At 40.5% G+C, this 20881-nt stretch overlaps 1 protein-coding gene across 1 annotated transcript in view; it reads right to left on the bottom strand.

The window, feature by feature from the left end:
• Nucleotides 1–20881, bottom strand: part of LOC142053209 (dynein axonemal heavy chain 5-like) — a 178601-nt gene that overhangs the window by 36142 nt on the left and 121578 nt on the right. The window contains exons 63-69 of the mRNA XM_075084498.1: nt 19064–19219; nt 18642–18824; nt 12669–12839; nt 11869–12247; nt 10531–10802; nt 8497–8661; nt 3968–4235 (exon numbers count right to left, since the gene is read on the bottom strand). Coding sequence (XP_074940599.1) covers nt 3968–4235; nt 8497–8661; nt 10531–10802; nt 11869–12247; nt 12669–12839; nt 18642–18824; nt 19064–19219 — 1594 coding nt within the window. The remainder of the gene's footprint in view (nt 1–3967; nt 4236–8496; nt 8662–10530; nt 10803–11868; nt 12248–12668; nt 12840–18641; nt 18825–19063; nt 19220–20881) is intronic.

The following is a 20881-nucleotide window of genomic DNA, read 5'->3' on the forward strand; positions in this document are numbered from 1 at the left end:
ACACTGAGCATGAGTTACTGTCACCAAGTCCCTCTTACGATATCTTCCACCTAATCAGCTTAACACAAGGCTAAAAAGACAGAATTCAAGTGCAGTGAATAGATTGTCCAAGTCATCATACTTCCTATGACACAATAAAAACCCTTTGGCTTCTTTCCTACTTCACAAAGATCCTGTAGAACAATATTCAAACAAATAGCTTTTCAAAATATTCTAAGGATATCATAAGAGTTCCAAAATCAAGACAAAGTAATCAAACAGAAGTGTCTTATCACATTGTGCTACCATGTGGCAGGACAGTGTCAGAAAACTAAAACTGTTTATATTTCATCCTAACTTGAACTGTTACACTGGGCATATTTCTTTCACTAACTGCAAGCTGTAAATTGGCCATAACCTGACTTATAAAATAGCCTCTTGGAACTACAGGCTGTTATCATTTGAATGATATCATCTGAATAATCATTTGAAAGATCATAGTACAATAAAAAGATGCTGAGCACTGAATTAAAAGGGGGTGAGGAGAAATAAGTAAGACATTTTCAACAGCAGGCTAACTGCTCTTGGGACTGGAATATATACACTGCAACAAGATGCCTTTCACAAGATCAGACATTTTGTAGACATCTTACTAATGTTCAGAGGAAGATGAATACTGAAATAAGAGGTGTAAATGATTGAGGCATTAAATATGACCTTGGATAAAATTTCTCAGCTCCTACTGACTTCATTAACTGAAATCAGTGGCAACACATATATATAAATGAAGGGCAATTTAATGTATTACACAGTTAGTTAAAGATGAGGGAGTTAAAAGACAAAATAAGCATCAGGCCTGAGGATTTCTTTCTGCCATAGTCCAAAATACAAAGTAACCTTCCCTCATCATAGATAATGAGTAGATATAAGGCAGGGTAGTAACTTGCTTCTATAAACATATAAAAGATGTCTGCAGGTAGCAGCATAGTTTGGGTAAGAGAGACATTCAACAGCAGGAGAGCAACAGGTAAGGAGCAACTACTTTGGAAAGCTGGGTGTTTTCATATCACACAGAAAAACACCAAATAGTTGAGGTTGGAAAGGACTTCTGGAGGTCACTTTGCGGAACACCCCTTCTCAAAGCAGGGTCAACTAGACCTGGTTTTTCAACACCTTGTCCCTGTGGGTTTTGAGGATGGAGTCTACAAACTCACTGAACAAGCTGTTCCAGTATTTGACCACCCTCACAATGGGTTAAGTTTTTTCTGATGCTGAAGTGAAATTTCCTGGATTTCCATTTGTGTCCATCACCTCTCTTTCTGTCACTTGGCACCACTGAGAAAAGTCTCGCTGTTTTCTTTACTTACTCCCATCACATATTTATATACATTGGTAAGATACCCCTTCTCTCCTCCAGGTTAAATAATCATAGGTATCTTAGCCTCTCCTCATATGTCATGTTCTCCAATTCCTTCAGAATCTTTGTGGCCTCTCACTGGAGTCATTCTGTCCATGACTTTCTTGCCCTGGGGAGGCCAGACCTGGACACACCACTCCAAATATGCTCTCACCATGGTTGAGTAGAGAAGACTCACCTCCCTCAACCTGCTGGAAATTATCTTCCTAATGCAGCTGAGGATGTTGAATACCATCTTTGCTCCAAGGGCATATTGCTGGCTCATGTTCCACTTAATTTCCATCAGGAACCCCAGGTACTTTTCTGCAAAGCTGCTTTATAGCAGGTCAGCCCAGTCATGTGAGTGCATGATGTTCCTTCTCCACAGGGGGAGTACTTGGCATTTCCCTGCGTCGAAGTTCAGCAGATTCCTGTCAGACCATTTCTCCAGCCTGTGAAACTCCCACTGAACAACAACATGACCTTCTGGTGTATCAGCCCATTATTTCCACTTTGTATCAACTATAAACTTGCTGAGGGTGTCCCATCATCCAGGTCATTAGTGAAAATTTTAACCACTGCTGGCCCCAGTATTGACCCCTGGGGTACATCACTGGTGACAGCTCTCCAGCTGGATTTGTGCAGCTGACCACAACCCTTTGAGCCTAGGAGTTCACACAATTTTCAGTCCACCTTACAGTCCACTTCTGTAATGCCTACTTCATCAGTATGTCTATGAGGATGTACTGGGGGGCTGTGTCAAAAGCCTTCTTCAAGTCAAGATAAACAACACCCTATGCTCTCCCCTCATCCACTAAACCAATCATCTTATTGTAGGAGGCTAGCATGCTGGTTACTAGGTTCAAAGAATAGTAATTAATGGCTTAAGATATCCCAGCATCCAGAAAAAAAAGCAAAGTACACCAGGGAGAGATAATGTTCAATATCTTCATCAGTGGCTTGGATAAAGAGACAAAAGGCAACCTCAACACTTTGCAGACAATATTAAATTAGAGAGTGTGGCTAACATACTAAATGGCATCAGTCCAGAGGGATCTAGTGAGAGAGGAAGACCTGGCCAACAAAACCTGCATGAAGTTCAACAAGGAGAAGTGTGAAGTTCTACACCTGCAGCACAACAACCCCATGCATTCGTACAAACTGAGATCTACTAGCTGAGATCTACTGCTAAGCACCTCAGGGTTATCGCAGATGGTAGTTGACTATAAGCCAAAATTGCACTCTTCTTGCAAATAAGGCAACCCAGACAGTGGGCTGCCTTAGAAGAAGCACAGCCAGCAGACTGAAGGAGGTTCTTATCACTTTCCACTTAGCACTGATCAGGCTAAGATATATTGCCCACATTTGGCACACAAGGGAGGTGTGGAGAAACTGGATGGGGGAATAAAGGTGATCATATACTGAGAATGCATGACCTACAAAGGTAGGACAAGAAGGCTGAGTTTGCTTAGTCTATGAAGAGGAGGCTGTGGTATGCAAAAAACAGCTTAAACTGTGAAGACTGAAAGGTGGCAGTGCATGCATGCGTGCATGCATGAGGGATGGTGGCTGTCCAAAACTGAAATTTTGAACTCTTTGGGGCAAACCTGATACTTGCTAGCTGCAAATGGTACAGGCTGCAAAAAAATGAAACATCCTGAAACCTCCAATTAATACAGAAACATGAGTCAGAACTGCCAGTTAGGATGCTGATCACACATTGTGCTTCTGCACATAGACTACTTAGGTTAGGAAAACTGGAGGCTTAGAGGCCCAGAAAGCGTGACATTAATATCCTAGCTTGAGGAAATCTCCTGAAAGTGGGGAAAGATCCTGGAGGTAGGGGAGAAGCACGGAGGAAAATGCCAGGGGATGCTCAGGGACCTAGGCCTGTAATGTCCAAGACTGGTGTGCAAGTAACTGCACAGCATGAAGCCAATCTGACTTTCTGCCCAACTTTCCTGGAACAGCAGCAATCTCTCCAATGGGAAGGGAAGTCAAGCAGAAATGGATGCAATACAGGAGGCATGAAAGAGTGAGTGTGTAAAATAAGTAAGTAGCATAAAAGCCCTAATTTCATCATTTCATAAGTAAACCCCACTATAGTGGATCCACTATGGGTTGTTATAAACTGTTTTGCCTGTGACAGAGCCTAAGGGGTATATAGCCACAGCTATATACTGCAGCTTGGGAGGTTGAGGTTGGGTGTTCAGAAGAGTCCTTCCTTTTCCTTATGGGTAAGGAAGAGAGCACAGGATCGGTCCCCCTCTGCAGCCTTGGGTGGGGTCAACAGGACAGAAAGGAGAGAGTGATGAAGCATACTAAGCTTAACAAAGGACCACTCACCTGGCATTCTCCACAGGTTCTACACAAACAACAAAATCACTATCAATTTCTGTTACAAAACCAAACAATATAAATTTTTTCCCCCAACGATTCATGCTTTACACATCGCAAGACTGACTTACACAGTGCTGTATTTAGCTAATGAAACAATGGAGAATAAAAACTAAAACACTGCACAGAGTATAGTGGTATGGCGGGGGCTACAGAAAGCAAGCCCCAAAACTAAAAAAATGTATGGTTTCCTACCTTGAGGGGGTTCATTGGTAAATTTGATAGAGGACTGTAAAAGATTAATAGGAAAGTCTGGGTGAGCCTCTGTAGTGATCCAGGTCCTGAAACCTTCACTTATAGATTCTGTTGTTGTGATGATGTCCATCAATTCACTAAGAAACTCCAAGCCAAGGTGGCAGTTCTGTAGAAGGAGCCATCCTCCATCTTGCATGCACTGATTTAACAGGCGCCTTGCGTGGACTTCCTGGCCCTGACCCATTGAAATGGCACGACAGGGAATGTTCTGCAAGGAAAAAAGAAAGTTTCCTTCATATAGAGTTCTGTAGAATGACTATACACATGATGTATTGCTTCTGTAGGTCCATGTGTAGTGACATTGTGCCACGAAGAAAACCACTACTATCAGTGGAGACTGTTTATATTAAAATAGAGTAAACAAAAAAGCAAAACCCTTCATGTTGCTCTTTTCTTCCACCTGCTGAAAAAACTACACCCACTGGACATAAACTTTTTTTGCAGGTCTGACAATGGGATAAGACAACTGAAACATTTCCCCGTCCTTTTCTTCGCTTTCCCCAATAAAGCAGGACATACACACAGCAACATAGCTGCCTGACTATTCTGTTTTGTATGATGTGGACTATCTTGAGATGGACAGATATTAAGGCTCCACATAATAACTAATGCACAGAGTAAAGCCAACAATTTTGGTGTCTTTTTAGTGTCTGAACATATTTGTTTCATCTAACAGAGAACTGTCAAGTAAGCAGGCAGGACAGGAAAGACTGGTTTACGTTAAATCATTCCTTAGCAAATATCCTGTATTGTTAATTGGCAGCTGTGGAGCCACTGATTCAGAGGATTCTAGTTTGGTGCTCTTCTAGCTTTAGCTAGTTTTCTAGCTGTTAGTTTTCTGGATTCAGAAGAGAGAAAGCTTATAAATGCAAACACAAGAATTCTGGAAATTTATGGAGTCTTTCCTCCAGAGGCCATGGGAGAAGAAAGCCAGTTGTTCAGAAAAAAACAGATGATGATACAAGCTCTTACAAGGGTATCTGAAAAAGTCAAGCTGATGAGGTTGTGATCAGGACCATACAAGTCTGTAAATAGCATGCAGGCAGACCCCCTCTTACTCATTGTTCTTACTACCCTTGTTCTTATTAAGTCCCCTGGTTTAGGTTGCCTGCCTGACTCCTACCAGGGAAAAACAGAATTATCAAACCCAGGTGAGCAGATTATTCTATATACATGCTGAGGACAAGGAAATTGATGAAAAGACTTAGTTTCATGGACAGTTTCATGTTTAACACCTACAGCTGAGTATCCCTCATGCTGTGAGCGATAAACTGCATAAAGACTTATCAATCTGGGCCTATCTTCAGCTAGCTGAGAGCTACAAAGGTTAGTCTTATGTATTCCTGCTACTGGGACTCTCTCCCTGTGAAACAACAAAGAAGGAAGCCATCCAGTCCTAAACAGTGTGGATGAGGCTGCCCTACTTTTGCAGGAGAAAAAAGTTAAGTGCATGGACTCAAGCTGTGCTGGGTCATTTGGCCTTAGGGTCAGAGAACAGGCCCTGACCTGATTTTACTGAACAGTATAAATACAGCTCCTGTATATGAACCCCCACATCCCAGCAAAAGGTTTAAGAAGAGAATGCCAAAGATAAGAAAGCAGTCAAATACTGCTCTCAGGTCAGTAAAACCTGAAACTGCAGCTAAAAGAAGCAAAGCTAAATAGCTTGTGAAGTTGCGTGTGTGCTGGAGGAACAAAAATGTTACCTTTTCGAAGATGTATCTAAGTAGAGCTAGCACCCCCGTTAAGTCAAAGACTGTGACTACCCCTGCAGACTGCATAAATATTCAGTGGGTACATTATTCCCTAACAAAGCATGTGCTCATAATTTGCTTTTCTCAGCAATATTACCTCTCAAACATACAACCATTAAAAGTTATAGAAACATGAAGACAAGGAGAAAAGTCTTCTTCACTATGGGTTGTCCTAATTTTACTCCTTCTGAAAGAACTCTATCAAAATGTTTGTGTACAGAGTGTTTCTCTCAATGGTGAGTCATACCAAAATATCTGCATCATCTTAATACTTCACTATCCAGATGAAAATACTATAATTTTAGTCACTAGAGTGTCCCTGACAGTTCTTTTGAAGGTTCTGTGATTCATTCCCTGAAAGAAAATATCTCTACAATAATAAAAATATCTGGTTTTAATGAAGCCAAAGTGCTAGGCATAATGAACTTCATTTTAATTCAGAAAGTTAAATTTTCAATCCATCTTCAGGTGAAAGTAAAAGGGACAGAAATCCAACTAGTTTTAAGATAGAGCTTGCTTGGTGTATAAACAAGGTTATATAGGTAAGTGTTCACAGATACTGTTTCCATTTCTTTGGGAGAAGGCCATCTGAACAACTAAATTTTAGAGTGCAGAATAAAATCTGGTCACAAATGTAAACATTTCCAACTGCAGGTAATTGATTTATATTGTTAATATCATACTTAGAGGTACCATCAGTACTGATAACCCATTTTAAGACTACAAATCATGGCTGTAAAAAGGAAATCAACTGAAAAATAGGCCCAGCGTGTCTTTTGGAAGTTTTCTATCATTAAGTTGAAAAAAAAAAAGGATACTTTGGAGGTATAGAATCACTTTTATACCAAGATCAGATCCTTGGTGTAGCTAACCTATGTTAAGTCAAAGGATTATTCTGGAAAAAAGCAGAGAAAGCCCAGAGAAAGACAGGAACTAACTACAATTTGTTGACAAACTAGCTAAATAAACACAAAGTGCTCTTGCAGATGTTTCTGAAAACTGTAAATGTTTTCTAGATAAATTTTTCAAAAGCTAGAGAACTACTGAAATACTCTTCCAGTCCCACAATGTTAATACACATTTTTACATTAAAAAAAAATAAATCTGTGTTTGTAGTTGGATTTGCAGAATCTGGTTGGCTTTTGTAAATTTGAAAGGTTTCTATATGCTCTGTGGTAAGATATTTACCGCAAGAAATCAGACAAGAACTTTAGAGTTAAACTTTACAGTTAACTTTACATTTACAGTTGACATTACAGTTGAACTTCTACTTATGACAGCCTAGCTGATACTGCCTTGTTCATAAAATATTCCTCATGGTTTTAGACGGGATAGAGTTGATTTTTCTTCACTGTAGCTGGCATAGTGCTGTGTTTTGGACTTAGTATGAAAATAGTGTTGATAACACACTGATGTTTTAGTTGTTGCTAGGTAGTGCTTGTACTAGTCAAGGACTTTTTAGCTTCCCGTGCTTGGCCAGGTGCACAAGAAGCCGTGAGGGGAGGGGGCACAGCTGGGACAGCTGATCCAAGCTGGCCAAAGCGATATTCCGTACCATATGATGTCATGCCCAGTGTATTAACTGGGGGGAGTTGGCCAGGGGACACAGAGATCACAGCTCAGGACCGGCAGCGTTGGTTGGTGGGTGGTGAGCAGTTGCATAGCTTGTGGTTTTTTTCCCTTTTTTTCCTGGGCTTTATTTCTCTCTCTCGTTACTTTCCTTTTTATTATTATCATAATCATAATAATAATTATTATTATTATCATTACCATTATTACAGGCCACCTTCTACCTACCAGCACTTCCCTAGACAGGCTAAGGTCTTGCTTAAGTTTTGACAGAATGGCAGAGCATTTTGTTCCACTCCTTGCAAGAGTGACTCTAAGTGACAAGTTGACTTCAGGTGACTCTATTAGGAGGTTAGTGTCCCTCATCCCCTTACAGGGCCAATGGGATAGAAATACTCAACTCCTCAATGCAAGTCAGAGTTAAGTTTCAATCATGCGCTCGGAATTGCTTTCAAAGGAGCCTCTCTTCATTGATTACAGAAACTAACTCCCACTGGAGACTTACTTTTGCAGGTAAGTCTTAGTTAGTGCATACCAAATCCTGTGCCTCTAAATGAAAATGCATGCTAACAGGGAGGAAAATTTATGGATATCTACTGTGAATGACTTCTTCTTGGGAAAGTTATACTTGCATCTACACTGTGAACCATAAAACAGAAAGCACAGAGTGCTTTAAAGTGATGCTGTGCTGTAAGAAATGTTGAACCCCTCCATCAAGTGAACTGATGGAGAGCAGGGTCTCCAAATTAATTTCTCATGTCACCATATTTGTGATTTTTTTCCTCTATCTTCCTGTAATCATAATTACTGGCAGCTCCTACAGTGAATGCGACACAGTGTAAACCACAAGTATTGCTTTGTTCTTATAGCCAAGTACTTTCACTGAGCCGTGGACTATCATAGTCTGCTGGATAGAGACAGAGGGCCTGTTGGAATGAAACAACTGGAAAAAGCAAGAATGTAACATTTCCATTTCTTCAGTAAATGCATTTTGGCTACCAGTCCAAAGTTAACTTCCAGAGAACACTGGTATGAATATAAATATCATCATGTGAACTTCTATAAAAAGTGGAAATACCATTACTTGTTCAAAGAATAGTTTTAAATCTCTTCATCAGCTCTAGGAAACTTGACTTCGGAGGATACCTTTGATTTTGCAAGACGTTCTATATTTTCAGTGGGGTCAGACCCCGTTGATAAAAAGCATGTCAAAGGTGTTCGACAGTCACTTTCTGTCCACATTGCTTCCATTTCAAGAATAAACCCTTCCACATATTTCCCTCCAAGAGATTCTGCAATGTAGTGTCGAGCCTGAAAAAAAACAAGTTACCAGAAATATATACATTTAATTTTTTTTATGTAGCATTAATCACTGATGTGGAATTTACCAACACCTACATTGGAAGGCAACAACTTTCTAAACTTTCATTTTCAACTTTGATGTAACAAAAATTGCAGTCCACAGGAGGCAACCATTGAAATTCTCAGATAGCAATCTTCCAGCAAAGAAAAGAAAGAATTCTGCTCACACAACAGACATCCTGTGAGAATTGTTGCTAGAGGCTGCTAAATGTTTTTGAAAAAGAGCTGAAGAAATCCATGCAGAATAGATCCACTGTCAGCTTTGAGGACAGCCCAGATATTGCCCCTGAAGTACTGACTGCTAAAGCTTGGTGGATAGCCAAACAAAAGAGTTTCTCTGTACCAGCCCCATTCTTAGCTCCTCTAAGTATGTATTGTTGACACTGTCTCTACAGCATAGCAGATTAGACAGATCTTTCATCTGACCCAGTTACAACCTTCCATATATTTGTTGGAACTTCAAACAAATTCTCCTGTCCAGTGGTTATCCAATTCAAGTCTCTTATGCTGAATATCTGTTTCTACAAAATATAAATGAAACAGCTCAGACTTTATCCTTAAAGGTCAAACCTTCCCTATGCCTCTATTGTCCTCTTTTCACAGACATTTTCTAAAAGGACTAAAGCTATCCTGGTCTGCGAAACGGTTTTTTGTCTGATACGATTTTCCAACTGTGTAAACTACTAGCACAGATTCTGAGGTATGTATTACAGAGAGAAACTCCCAGGAACAAGGTGGACTGAGGAAGATGCCAATTCCAGAAAAAAATAACTCAATCATCTACTATTAAGTGTAACTTTTGCCCTAGTGAAAAGAGGTAAAATTTTGTAACACTTGGGGATACACAGGAAGGAAAGAAGAGATAAAGAAGATAATAACAAAAAGGATCCTCTCTTTCCTTAAAATAAATTTTAAAAATCCAGTTTTTAAAACCACTGTTCAGAGACACTCTCAAAGGTGGCTGTACAAGACAATAAGAGTGTTCATAAATGAGCAGTAGCAGCTTTATTATTTTGGTCTGTTTAAATCGTGGCAGATGAAGTTCCCATACCTCTCTCTTACCAGCTGAAGAGAAGAAAAGGAAGGAGGATGGAGGGGTCTTGCTGAAAAAGAGGTCCACAAAAAAATGGTGGCCCTTAAATACAACACAAATGCTGTCACAACATGTAACATGTAAAGTTGAGATATGCAGGAAATCAGAAGTACTACTTTCCAGTGTAGCTAAAGACAAAAAAAAAAAAAATTGAAAAAAGGATACTCACAGGCTCATACATCTCTTTAGACTTACACAGAGAAGAAAAATCCATATATCACAGACTGTGGAGAAACTGCTAGTTTATTGCAGTTTCTTTTACAATATCTACCATGAGACAGTCTTAACTATTACTTCCTCAGCATAGAGGGTACAGAAACAGTTTATCCGCTATTTTAGTGCACCTGTAATCAAAAAGAACTGTTCTCTTTCCACTTCTTCTCTGAAAAAGCAGGGATGTGTCTTCTGAATCACCAGAAGAATGCAAACGCTTTACAAGTTTCATCACTCCACTTTGGAAGTGCCACACAAACAGAATGGTATTCTTACAGCTCCAACACCATTCATTTAATGGTTTGCAATGCCCTTTCTAATTCATTGCAATTAAATAAATTAATAATTCTTTCACATGTATTTGTTATAAGGATTTCAATATCTGATTTTCAATATGGCTCACTCTGCAACAAATATTATGACAAAAGCAAATTCAGAGAACATAAGTTTGGAACTAGCAGTTCTACAGGAGACGCCACATGGCTTAACCAATGTACGAAAGCATATCTTACTTGGGCAACAGTGTGATCAGGGCACCAGCTACGGACAAGGAGCAGTTTACGGAATTGATCCAGTAAGCTGTCATACCCATCAGGAATAACAGCTTTTTCAGGTGCTGCTTCATCAAACCAAGCTTTCCAAGACTTCTCATTCCTAACAACTTGCACCAGAAGTTGATTAAAAGGGTACAAGCTGGATAACTGCACGAGATTGAGCCATGTCATGTCAAAAATCCACTTTTTTGGTTTTGGTTCCACAGAATTCATATCCAAACTGGCACCTCCTGCAAAACGAAAAGCATTATAGAGGAAAATCACCATGGTTAAACAGAAAAATGACAAGTAATAAAAAATATTTCTACAATTTAGTGAGTAAAAATCTTTGTAAACCAGGACATGGAGACCTAGAATTTGCATGGAACAGTAATTTAACAAAGAACTGTTGGGGAAGTGGTCTCAGTGCCTCCCAAACCTGATATCCCAGTAATTTTTGTGCTGCTTTTTCTCCATCTGTACAGCTGGAATAGAAGCTGCCTACCTAAAAGGACACTCAAACCCAAGTCTTCACACCAGACATAAAAAGGACCTATGGTGCATTCATTTCCAGGACAGTGCAACTTCAACAGCCTCTTAGCTCAACCACCACTCCAGTGTCATGATGATTTGCACCTCCAACACAGGTGAGTCGAAGCTGAACATTAAATCGGTGTTTGCAAAGAAAACTGAGATATTTGGATGGCAAGTACCTGACTGTACTTATCTCGGTACCCGATTGTACTTACCGCATCTTGGAGACAGTGGGGTCCACCCCCATCAAATTTTATAAACTTTACTAGAATTTTTTTTTGTCATTGTGTCTGAGTAGTGACGTACAGTGGTGGCATAATGCAATGTTTTACAACATGGTAAAAGATTTCCTTTTTTTTTTATACTGACACTTAAATGTGGTAGAGTCCTCATGCATTCATATGCCTGCTCACCAGCCATCAAAAGAGATTTTGCTGACTGTCTCCAAGCCCACAGACATCGGTATGTGGCAACTCAAGAAAGAGGCTCACAGGAGAAAACTATAGGGTCTCTTACAAACTAATGGACTTTTTTTTCTTTCTTTTGCAATGTAAAACAGTTAAATATCCTCATCTAAGCATTATTTTGATAATAATTAATCGATATTGCTTGCATTTTGGAAAATTTGTCCCTTAATCCCTTCTTGGGCTACATAGGCTTTCACTCACCAGTTTAAAAACATTAGATCCACCGGATACAACGTACTGTTATCGCAAGCACTGCAAAATCTGAATTTGGCAGTTCACAGACATATGCAAACAGGAACATTTTTAGAGAAATTACCTTTGATCAATGTCTCAAACTCAGCGTGTGAAACTTTCTTGGCCTGCAAGTCAATCTTCAGTGCCAGAAGCAATGTAAACAGGAATCTGTGATTTTCATACAACCCTCGAACTGTGTACTTGAAGACTTCATAGGTGAGATGCTCGATTACATATACTACCCTTTTTGCAGTGATCTGAGATTTCTGAGATCTTTCCACTGATAGGTCAAAAATGCCAAGGAACTGCCGTAAGGATGTTTGGTACATGACATTAACCAAGCTCATTTCCACAATTAGGAAATAAAGGATGCTACCACGACCAGCAACAGGCCGATACTCTTCACGTGCAGTATTGATTTTCACCTCTGTCTCCGCTGCTATGTTTAATTTTTCACTGACCTTAAAATTAATGGAAAGACCATGAAGATTAAGTCATGTCACTTGTGATTTACACTGCACAAGCAAAGAGAAAAGGTCTTAAGATCACAATGGTATTTTTAGTCAAGCTTTGCTTCCCTCTGTCAGTGTTTCAACACACACATTGTGTCTTCATGTGTTCAAACACCAAATACAATGGGATTTGATTCAAGCTTACGCCTGCAAAGTATGCCTGGAACATAAAGCGGTATCCAGGTAACAGTTTAATTTTGCAATATTTTAGGAAGAAAAAAATTATAGTGTTTCTACCATTTATTTGTTAGGAAGTCAGATGTGATATAGCGGTTCTGAATGGAAAAAACAAAATCAGAAAAAAAATCTGTCTACAAATAATCTTCAAATTACAATTACAAAATGTATTTGCAATGCACTCAAAATTCACCTCTTCCGCTGTTGTTTTAGTGCTTCTTAGGACTTCTATCAGAGACTCATCTTCAACCAAAGAGCCCTCCGTACTGGTTAGGCGGAAGAGTAGATTATCTTCAAGCTCCTGCATTTTCCTCTTGTTAGACGTCACTTCTTCCATCAGTTTGACTCTTTCTGCCTCCAGTTCCTGTATTCAGAAATTTTCCTTAGAATGTTTAAGATTAATTCAAAGAAAGGTTCCTTGTAATGACACAGAAAATGTAATTTCATGCATGATAGATTGGAGGCTTTCCTGCTTTTTCTATAAAGTACAGAATTATTATATACTATAGCAATTTATATGCATCCTGCATTTATTTGATTAATGCGGCATACTGAGGAGTGAAAACACATCAGAATTACGAGGAAAAGCATCCTCACAGTAAGATCCACGAAGCACTAAAGCTGGTTTCCAATGGGAGGTGATAAAAGCCACATTACATTAAGTACTTAAAATTAAATCAGATGAAAGACTGAAAGATGCATTGTATGAATGGATTTTACATTGTTAGGGAAGGTGACTGGATGACTTTTTCAGTCTCTAATTTCTACGATTCTGTGAATTTTCAAAATACACTCTCTATTGCTATAAAATAGGAAATGTTACAATTATCTGTGTCATATGGAATTTTTATGCTATTTCTACAAGACACACAATGGCAAGGGAACAATGGCAGACAAGTCAACACAATGCCAAGTGAAATGAGGCGTCTATAGTGCACAGTCCAACACAGCTCAGGGACGCTCTTGCCGGCTACCTTTATTTAATGAATCAAGTCAACCTTCCTGTAAGAAAATCGTAGTTAGTATTACCAGTCTACCTACACCTATGGCTTCAGTTTATTTTTTTTTCTTGTCAACATGCCAAGTTAGAGAAAAGGGAGATGTACAGAGTTATGCTGTACAGGAGAGGGTCTCCTGTATTTCAAAGAAGTTACAAATTTCTTTACTCTCACAAACTTCTTGTTTGGAAACCTGTCTGTCATATATTCCAGTGCTATAGAATGTAGCTCTGTGGAAGCTACAAACTGCGTCCCAGAAGAGGAGAATGACTTAAGAATCAGTCATTGAGAGCTTGCGGGTAAAAATTAAGGGACAGCCAAATATGGGTGGCACTGTTGTGGGCATTTGCTACAGGCCACCTGATCAAGAAGAGGAAGTTGATGAAGCCTTCTACAGACAGCTGGAAGTAGCCTCACAGGCCCTGGTCCTCATGGGGGACTTCAACCACCCTGATATTTGCTGGAAAAGCAACACGGTGAGCCATGCACAATCCAGAAGGTTCCTGCAGAGTATCAAGGACAACTTTTTGATGCAAGTGGTGGAGGAGCCAACGAGGTGAGATGTGCTGCTTGACCTTATCCTAACAAACAAGGAAGGGCTGGTTGAGGATGTGAGAGCTGGGGGTACCCTTGGCTGCAGTGACCATGAGATGGTTGAGTTTAGGATACTGCGAGGTAGAAGCAGGGCTACGAGTTGGGTTACAACCTTGGACTTCAAGAGGGCCGACTTTGGCCTCTTCAAAGACCTGCTAGGAGGATTCCCATGCGCTAGGGCTCTGGAAAGCAGGGGGGTCCAAGCCAGCTGGACAGTATTCAAGGACCACTTCCTCTGAGGTCAAGATTGGTGCATCCCCAGGAGGAAGAAGTCAGGCAGAGGAGCCGGAGAGCTACATGGATGATCAAAAAGCTTCTGGAGAAACTCAAACAGAAGAAGGAGGTTCACAGTATGTGGAAAAAGGGACTGGCCACGTGGGAGGAATATAGCAATGTTGTCAGGGTGTGCAGAGATGCAACGAGGAAGGCCACTTGGAATTAAATCTGGCAACGCATGTCAAATATAACAAGAAGGGCTTCTTTAAATACATCAGCAGTAAAAGGAAGACTGGGGATACAGTGGGCCCATTGCTGAACAAGGAAGGGGCCCTGGTAATGTAGGATGCAGAGAAGGCGGAGTTGCTGAATGCCTTCTTTGCCTCGGTCTTTACTGCTAAGGCTGGCCCTCAGGCATCCCAGCCCCCAGAGGAGAGAGGACAAATCAGGAGAAAGGAAGACTTACCATCGATTGAGAAAAACTGGGTCAGAGATCACCTATGCAAACTGGATCCTCGCAAATCCATGGGCCCTGATGGGATGCACCCATGAGTGCTGAGGGAGCTGGCGGATGTTCTTGCTGACCCACTCTCCATCATCTTTGAAAGGTCGTGGAGGACAGGAGAGGTGCCTGAGGACTGGAGGACAGCCAATGTCACTCCTATCTTCAAAAAGGGCAAGAAGGAGGACCTGGGGAACTATAGGCCAGTCAGCCTCACCTCTAGCCCTGGAAAGGTGATGGAGCACTTCATCCTGGAGGTCATCTCCACATGTAGAGAACAAGGTTATCAGAAGTAGTCAACATGGATTCACCAAGGGGAGATCATGCTTGATCAATCTCATAGCCTTCTACGATGGCGTGACTGGCTGGGTCGATGAAGGGAGAGCAGTGCATGTTGTCTATCTCGACCTCAGTAAGGCATTTGACACTGTCTCCTATAGCCTCCTCACAGGTAAGCTAAGGAAGTGTGGGTTGGATGAGTGGACAGTGACGTGGATTGAGAACTAGTTCAACAGAACTCAGAGGGTCATGATCAATGGAGCAGAGTCTGGTTGGAGGCCCGTCACTAGTGGTGTGTCCCAGGGCTCTGTGCTGGGTTCTGTTCAACATATTCATCAATGACCTGGATGATGGGATAGAGTGTAACCTCAGCAAGTTTGCTGATGATACCAAGCTGGGAGGAGTGGCTGACACACCAGCAGGCTGTGCTGCCATCCAGCGAGACCTGGACAGGCTGGAGAGCTGGGCCCAGGGGAACCTGATGAAATTCAACAAGAGCAAGTTCAAGGTCCTGCACCTGGGGAGGAACAACGCCATGCACCAGTATGGGCTGGGGGCTGAACTACTGGAAAGGGGCTCTGTTGAGAAGGAGGTGGGAGTGCTGGTGGGCAGCAAGCTGACCAGGAGCCAGCACTGTGTCCTTGTGGCCAAGAAGGCCAAAGGTATCCTTGGGGTGCATTAAAAGGAGTGTGGCCAGTAGGTTGCGGGGAGTTATCCTCCCCCTCTACTCTGCCCTAGTGAGACCACATCTGGACTATTTTGCCCAGTTTTGGGCCCCCCAGTTTAAGAAGGACCGGGAAATGCTTGAGCAAGTCCAGCAGAGAGCTACCAAGATGATCAGGGGACCGAAACATCTCTCTTATGAGGAAAGGCTGAGAGACTTGGGTTTGTTCAGCCTGGAGGAGAGAAGACTATGGGGGGATTTCATCAACATGTATAAATATCTAAAGGGTGGGTGTCAGGATGATGGGACTAGGCCCTTTTCATTAGTGCCCAATGGCAGGACAAGGGGCAATGGGCACAAGTTGGAACACAGGAAGTTCCAGCTCAATATGAGAAAAACTCCTTTCCTGTGAGGGTGCCAGAGCAGTGGAAGAGGCTGCCCAGGGAGGCTGTGGGGTCTCCTTCCCTGCAGACATTCAAAACCCGCCTGTATGCGCCCCTGTGCCCCCTGCTCTAGGTGTCCCTTCTCAAGCAGGGGGGTTGGACAAGATGATCTCCAGAGGTCCCTTCCAACCCCTACCATTCTGTGATTCTGTGTGATTCAGCTTCAAATTTTCTGCATTTTCTCCTCTTTCTTCACCGTTAACACAAAAAGGATTAGATCACAGAAGGAGTAGTTCTACAGAACACTCAAACACGCCTTTAAGTACATGCTTAAATTCTACTTAAGGACATGCTTAGTTTAAGAACAGGCACCTCACCCATTTTATTTGGAAGCCTGTAAAGAGTGTCTTTCAGAAAATTAGCAAATATACCAGATGTCAGGCTTTTGTTTGCAAGAGGATTTCACAACCGCATTTAATATAAAAATAGCTCTTCTAAACACAAAAAGTGGCAGCAACTTCATTATCAAAGTACAAAATGATGCTGATAGTAATTTTTTTTTTTCATATAGTTACAGGAGCAACCTTTAAAGCTGAGAAGAATAAACACTTCTTTGATCATATATGTTATTGATCACTATAGCAACCTTTAAGAATGTCTTGGTTCCTTTAATCTATTACTTTAGCTCAGTGATCATAAACTGTCTTCTTGTTTGTAATAGAAAACCTGTTCTTCAGATTCTCTGTTCATGCTCTATCTTTACTTTGAACTAAATTTATCAGAGCTCGATTGGCTCTGGCTATCTACACTGGGATCTTCATCTCCTATTGAGACAGAAGAGACAGAACAACAATTATTTATTCTTATCTGCTAAAGCAAAGAAGTTTATTAAATGTTGACCTGTAACCATGTCCCTGTGCAGCAAGTAGTGCTGTTCGTAACCAGCTACCCTTGCAGCTCTCTTCAGCTGATATGCACCACTGGATGAATGCTTTTCAGTAACTATATTTTTGACCCAAAATGTAGTCGAGGTGTTGCTACATTCAATATGAATTCTCTAACAGTTTTGTCCAGGAAAAAAAACGCAGAGTGAGAGTATCTGTGTGTGGGAAGATGAGTTTTATATGTAGGTCATAAGAAACCAATTTCAATTCTATCCTGATTTAAACCTCTGTCTCCTGTCAGAGGTAAATTATTGAGTCAGGATAGTCCCAGCCATTCCTGCTGATGCTGTTCAATTTTGCTTACATAAACGTACATCTACTGGAGTAAAGATTAAAAGTTTTGCATCCCTGGCATTTGTCCCACCCTGCTAATGGATAGCTTTTCCTTACTACCTGCTGTTGTAGCTTTTCCATTTTTCATGGAACAATTCACAGGAAGTTTGGGCATAACAATAACCTTCTAGCCCCTGGTTGTGACTGCCAGATGAAAGGAAAGGCACTTGAATTCTTGTCCTTTGCTCATTTGAGCAAAGTGGAAAGGCATTGGTCAGAGAAAGTGACAGCACTGCTAAAGCACACTGGTTAGAATATGCATTGGGAAGTCGAAGGAGGAGGAATTAATTCCCTTAGGCAGGGAACTGCTCTCACATGAGCAAGCCTACCCGAGTTACCTACTGAAAGCAGCAGCTCTGCTAATACAAACCTTCATCTTTGTTACTTTTCTCACAAAGACACAATTACGAAATGTTCTACCTGAAATAAGTCATTCAGTTTGATGTGAAATACAACTTCTGTGCTTTCACTTTAATGAGAAAGGAAGCAAATATTTCATTTTAGTGTAATTGGACCATAACATTAATGTATTTATTGGTATGACTGCCACAGTAAAAAACCCACCTTTGTCCCCAGTGCCTATGATGAATTGACTCCTAAGTTTTTGGATAACCAGGCTGTTAAATTAGATCACACAAAATGAAATAGGAATGATCTAGATTAAATTATTGTGAATGATATCTCAGATTTGATATTATGAAATAAAATTCCTGAAGAACACTTGAGAGAGGATTTTCTTCCTTATATTTGCTTCCACATAATCAATGGAAATTTTAGTAAGAGCTCAGTCAAGTCAGTGTTCAGGGCTCCTTAAAAATCTCATATCTCCTTGCACACTAGAGCCTGGCTGGCAAAAATAGTTTGAGTTCATAAGCAGTTTTTCATGTAATTCAAATTAAGTTTAAAAAGGTATTCAGAAATAAAAGACGTTTTTGTCTGAACAGGGAGCCTTTGCTATATATGAAGGAATAAAGATGCTTTATGTATGTCATATATATGCCTGTGATGCATTTTTAATGAATAATTTTATTCCTTCTCTTTCCAAGGCCAGATCTTAAAATAACTGTTTAGGTCCCTCCACACAGTTAAAAACCAGCTCCATATGGTCTTTCAGCAAATGCACAAACCCCTGAACTTTCAATCACGTTTTTATTCTTGCATTTGATTTCAACCAAGACATTTAATATATCCACTTACAGTGCAGATATCGAACAAGCCTTCCCTCTATACAAAAATTGCAAGCTACGAGATACCTGTTTTTCTGTGAGGATGACACGGCCAAGGAGCTGATCTTCCAGCCCTTTCATAGTAACAGTAAAGTCAATCACAGTTGTTCTTGCACTAATTTCTGGAGTATAGGCAGGATTAGCCAATTTCGTTGTCATATAAAGTGTAAACCCCTTCATCAGATCTACCTCCTTGTCACCTACTTTCACCTGGAAAAAAAAAACATATTACTCAGTTTTCAAAAGCTGAATTCAGAAAAAGTTATTTTATCCCATGAAAAATAGATAAACTCTTTTTTTACATTTTCATTTACACTTTTTAAACTTTCTGCTTTCACTACTCATCTTTCTAAGTGTTGCAAAGGTGTGAATGTTGGCAGTATCCAGACTACCAGATACCCAGCATCTCTCCTATTGTTTTTTAATTTCACATTCACAATTCATCTTACTTTGTGTGCTGAACCAGATTTTATGAAATTTTTTTCCAAGACATTATCTAGGGCAGGATCAAGTTCCTCTCCAATATCTTCAATCAACAAAGGTCGTCCAAGGGACAGGCAGTCTTCTATATGACTTCTGAAGAACTTGTGGTTCATAGCTGTAACCTGGGAAGATTGGTTCACAATATAGCATGCATTTGCAAGCACATAGAAAACAGTATAAAATCTATTGCAACTTTCAAAAATTATACTCATCCTGGGATATCTACACAAATTATTACATTTTAGAGACCAACACTCACTTCTACTGAAATGAATAGAAGTTTTTATTTAAGCTTAACAGAACAGGAGATCACACTTCTTTATTGTTATCTGTTTATTTATGTATCTACATATCTATCTAATCACTGTAGTATCTTAATACATTTTAAATATTAATGGATTTATGCTCAGAACGCTAATGTGAAGTAGGGAAGTATTTGTAGGTTTCAGACAGGGAACCAGCATTACATAGGAGGCCTGGTCTCACATCAGGTGTTGAATTTCCAGTTCAGCTCCCATTTCACAATATAAAGTCTTAAAATTGCTAAAAATCACATAGACCCCTTTTCATTTATTTAAATTCAATAATTTTAACATAAGCCTTTGAGATGATAACTGAATAGCCTTTCCAGGCATCTGTTAAGCCATGGTTTTGGGGTGTTTTTTATTAAAAAAAAAATCTAGGATAGACATGTTTTTAAAATAAATCCTTGTCTTGCAGGCAGTGCTCTTTGAAAAAGGTATAATTAAAATATCCAGAGGCACATTACACAGTCTTAAAACAGTATATCATTTAAAAATTAATACTATGTTCCACCACTCTGCACTTTTAGCTTTGTTACAATGTAAGCATATGTGTATCCACCAGAACAGCATGTTGCCTGTATTTTCAGTCCACATGAAACTGAGGGATGAAGTTAGTGTCTTTGTGACCAACAATATAATCCTAAAAAGACCATAGCAAATTACAATATCCCCAATGTAAAAGCATAATGTAAACACTTGGGTATTTAGAGTATTAACTCTGTTCCTGTTGGACTTTACAGGGGGAAAAACTCATACTCTTCTAATACAGCTGACACCTGAGCCAGGATGTCTAAAAGCCCACCACTGACCAAATTTTCAACTGAATTTCCATCAGGAAAGCTTCCTCTGCACTTAGAGGCTACAACTGCGTGTATTCAAATCCGTGTAAGTTTTCAGACTACTCAGGATCTCAGTAGTTAGGGTCCATCAGGATTCACAAATCTCATAGGCTGGATATTCACACATCCTGACCAGAAGGCAAGCCTGGTAGACATTTTTCTCTGGCTCATCAGTCAAATGCCATCATCACTTAGAGTGTATGAATAGGGGGGAAAGAGGAAATGGTATTTTAATCTACATCTCCCAGTCCCTGCTTTGGTGAGTATGTGATATAAGACCCTTAAGCAATTACTGGACCATGGAATGGAACTTCTGTGTTCGCAGTCTCCTTCCACAGGCTGCACGCTGGCACATGGTGAGAGCAGCCACCTGGAGGGGGGGGCAACTGGGCAACACAGCCTCAGTGCCAATTAAGGGAGGGAACTGAAGGTGCAGGTTGGAGGACACTTCAAAATTTTTTGGGAAAAGGCTACAGCATGGCAGAAAGAGACCGTGCAGGTCCCTAACTGAAGGAGGTTCACTGTTGTCACTCCATAGCTCAGCTTGGCAGCTCTCTGAAATCCTGAGTAGGATATGCAAGTATCAAAGAGGGTGGAATATGAGATACATCCTTCTCTCTATTATTTCTTGTTGGTTACT

The sequence above is a fragment of the Phalacrocorax aristotelis genome, chromosome 2 (genome assembly GCF_949628215.1).
Source record: "Phalacrocorax aristotelis chromosome 2, bGulAri2.1, whole genome shotgun sequence".
Lineage (NCBI taxonomy): Eukaryota > Metazoa > Chordata > Aves > Suliformes > Phalacrocoracidae > Phalacrocorax > Phalacrocorax aristotelis.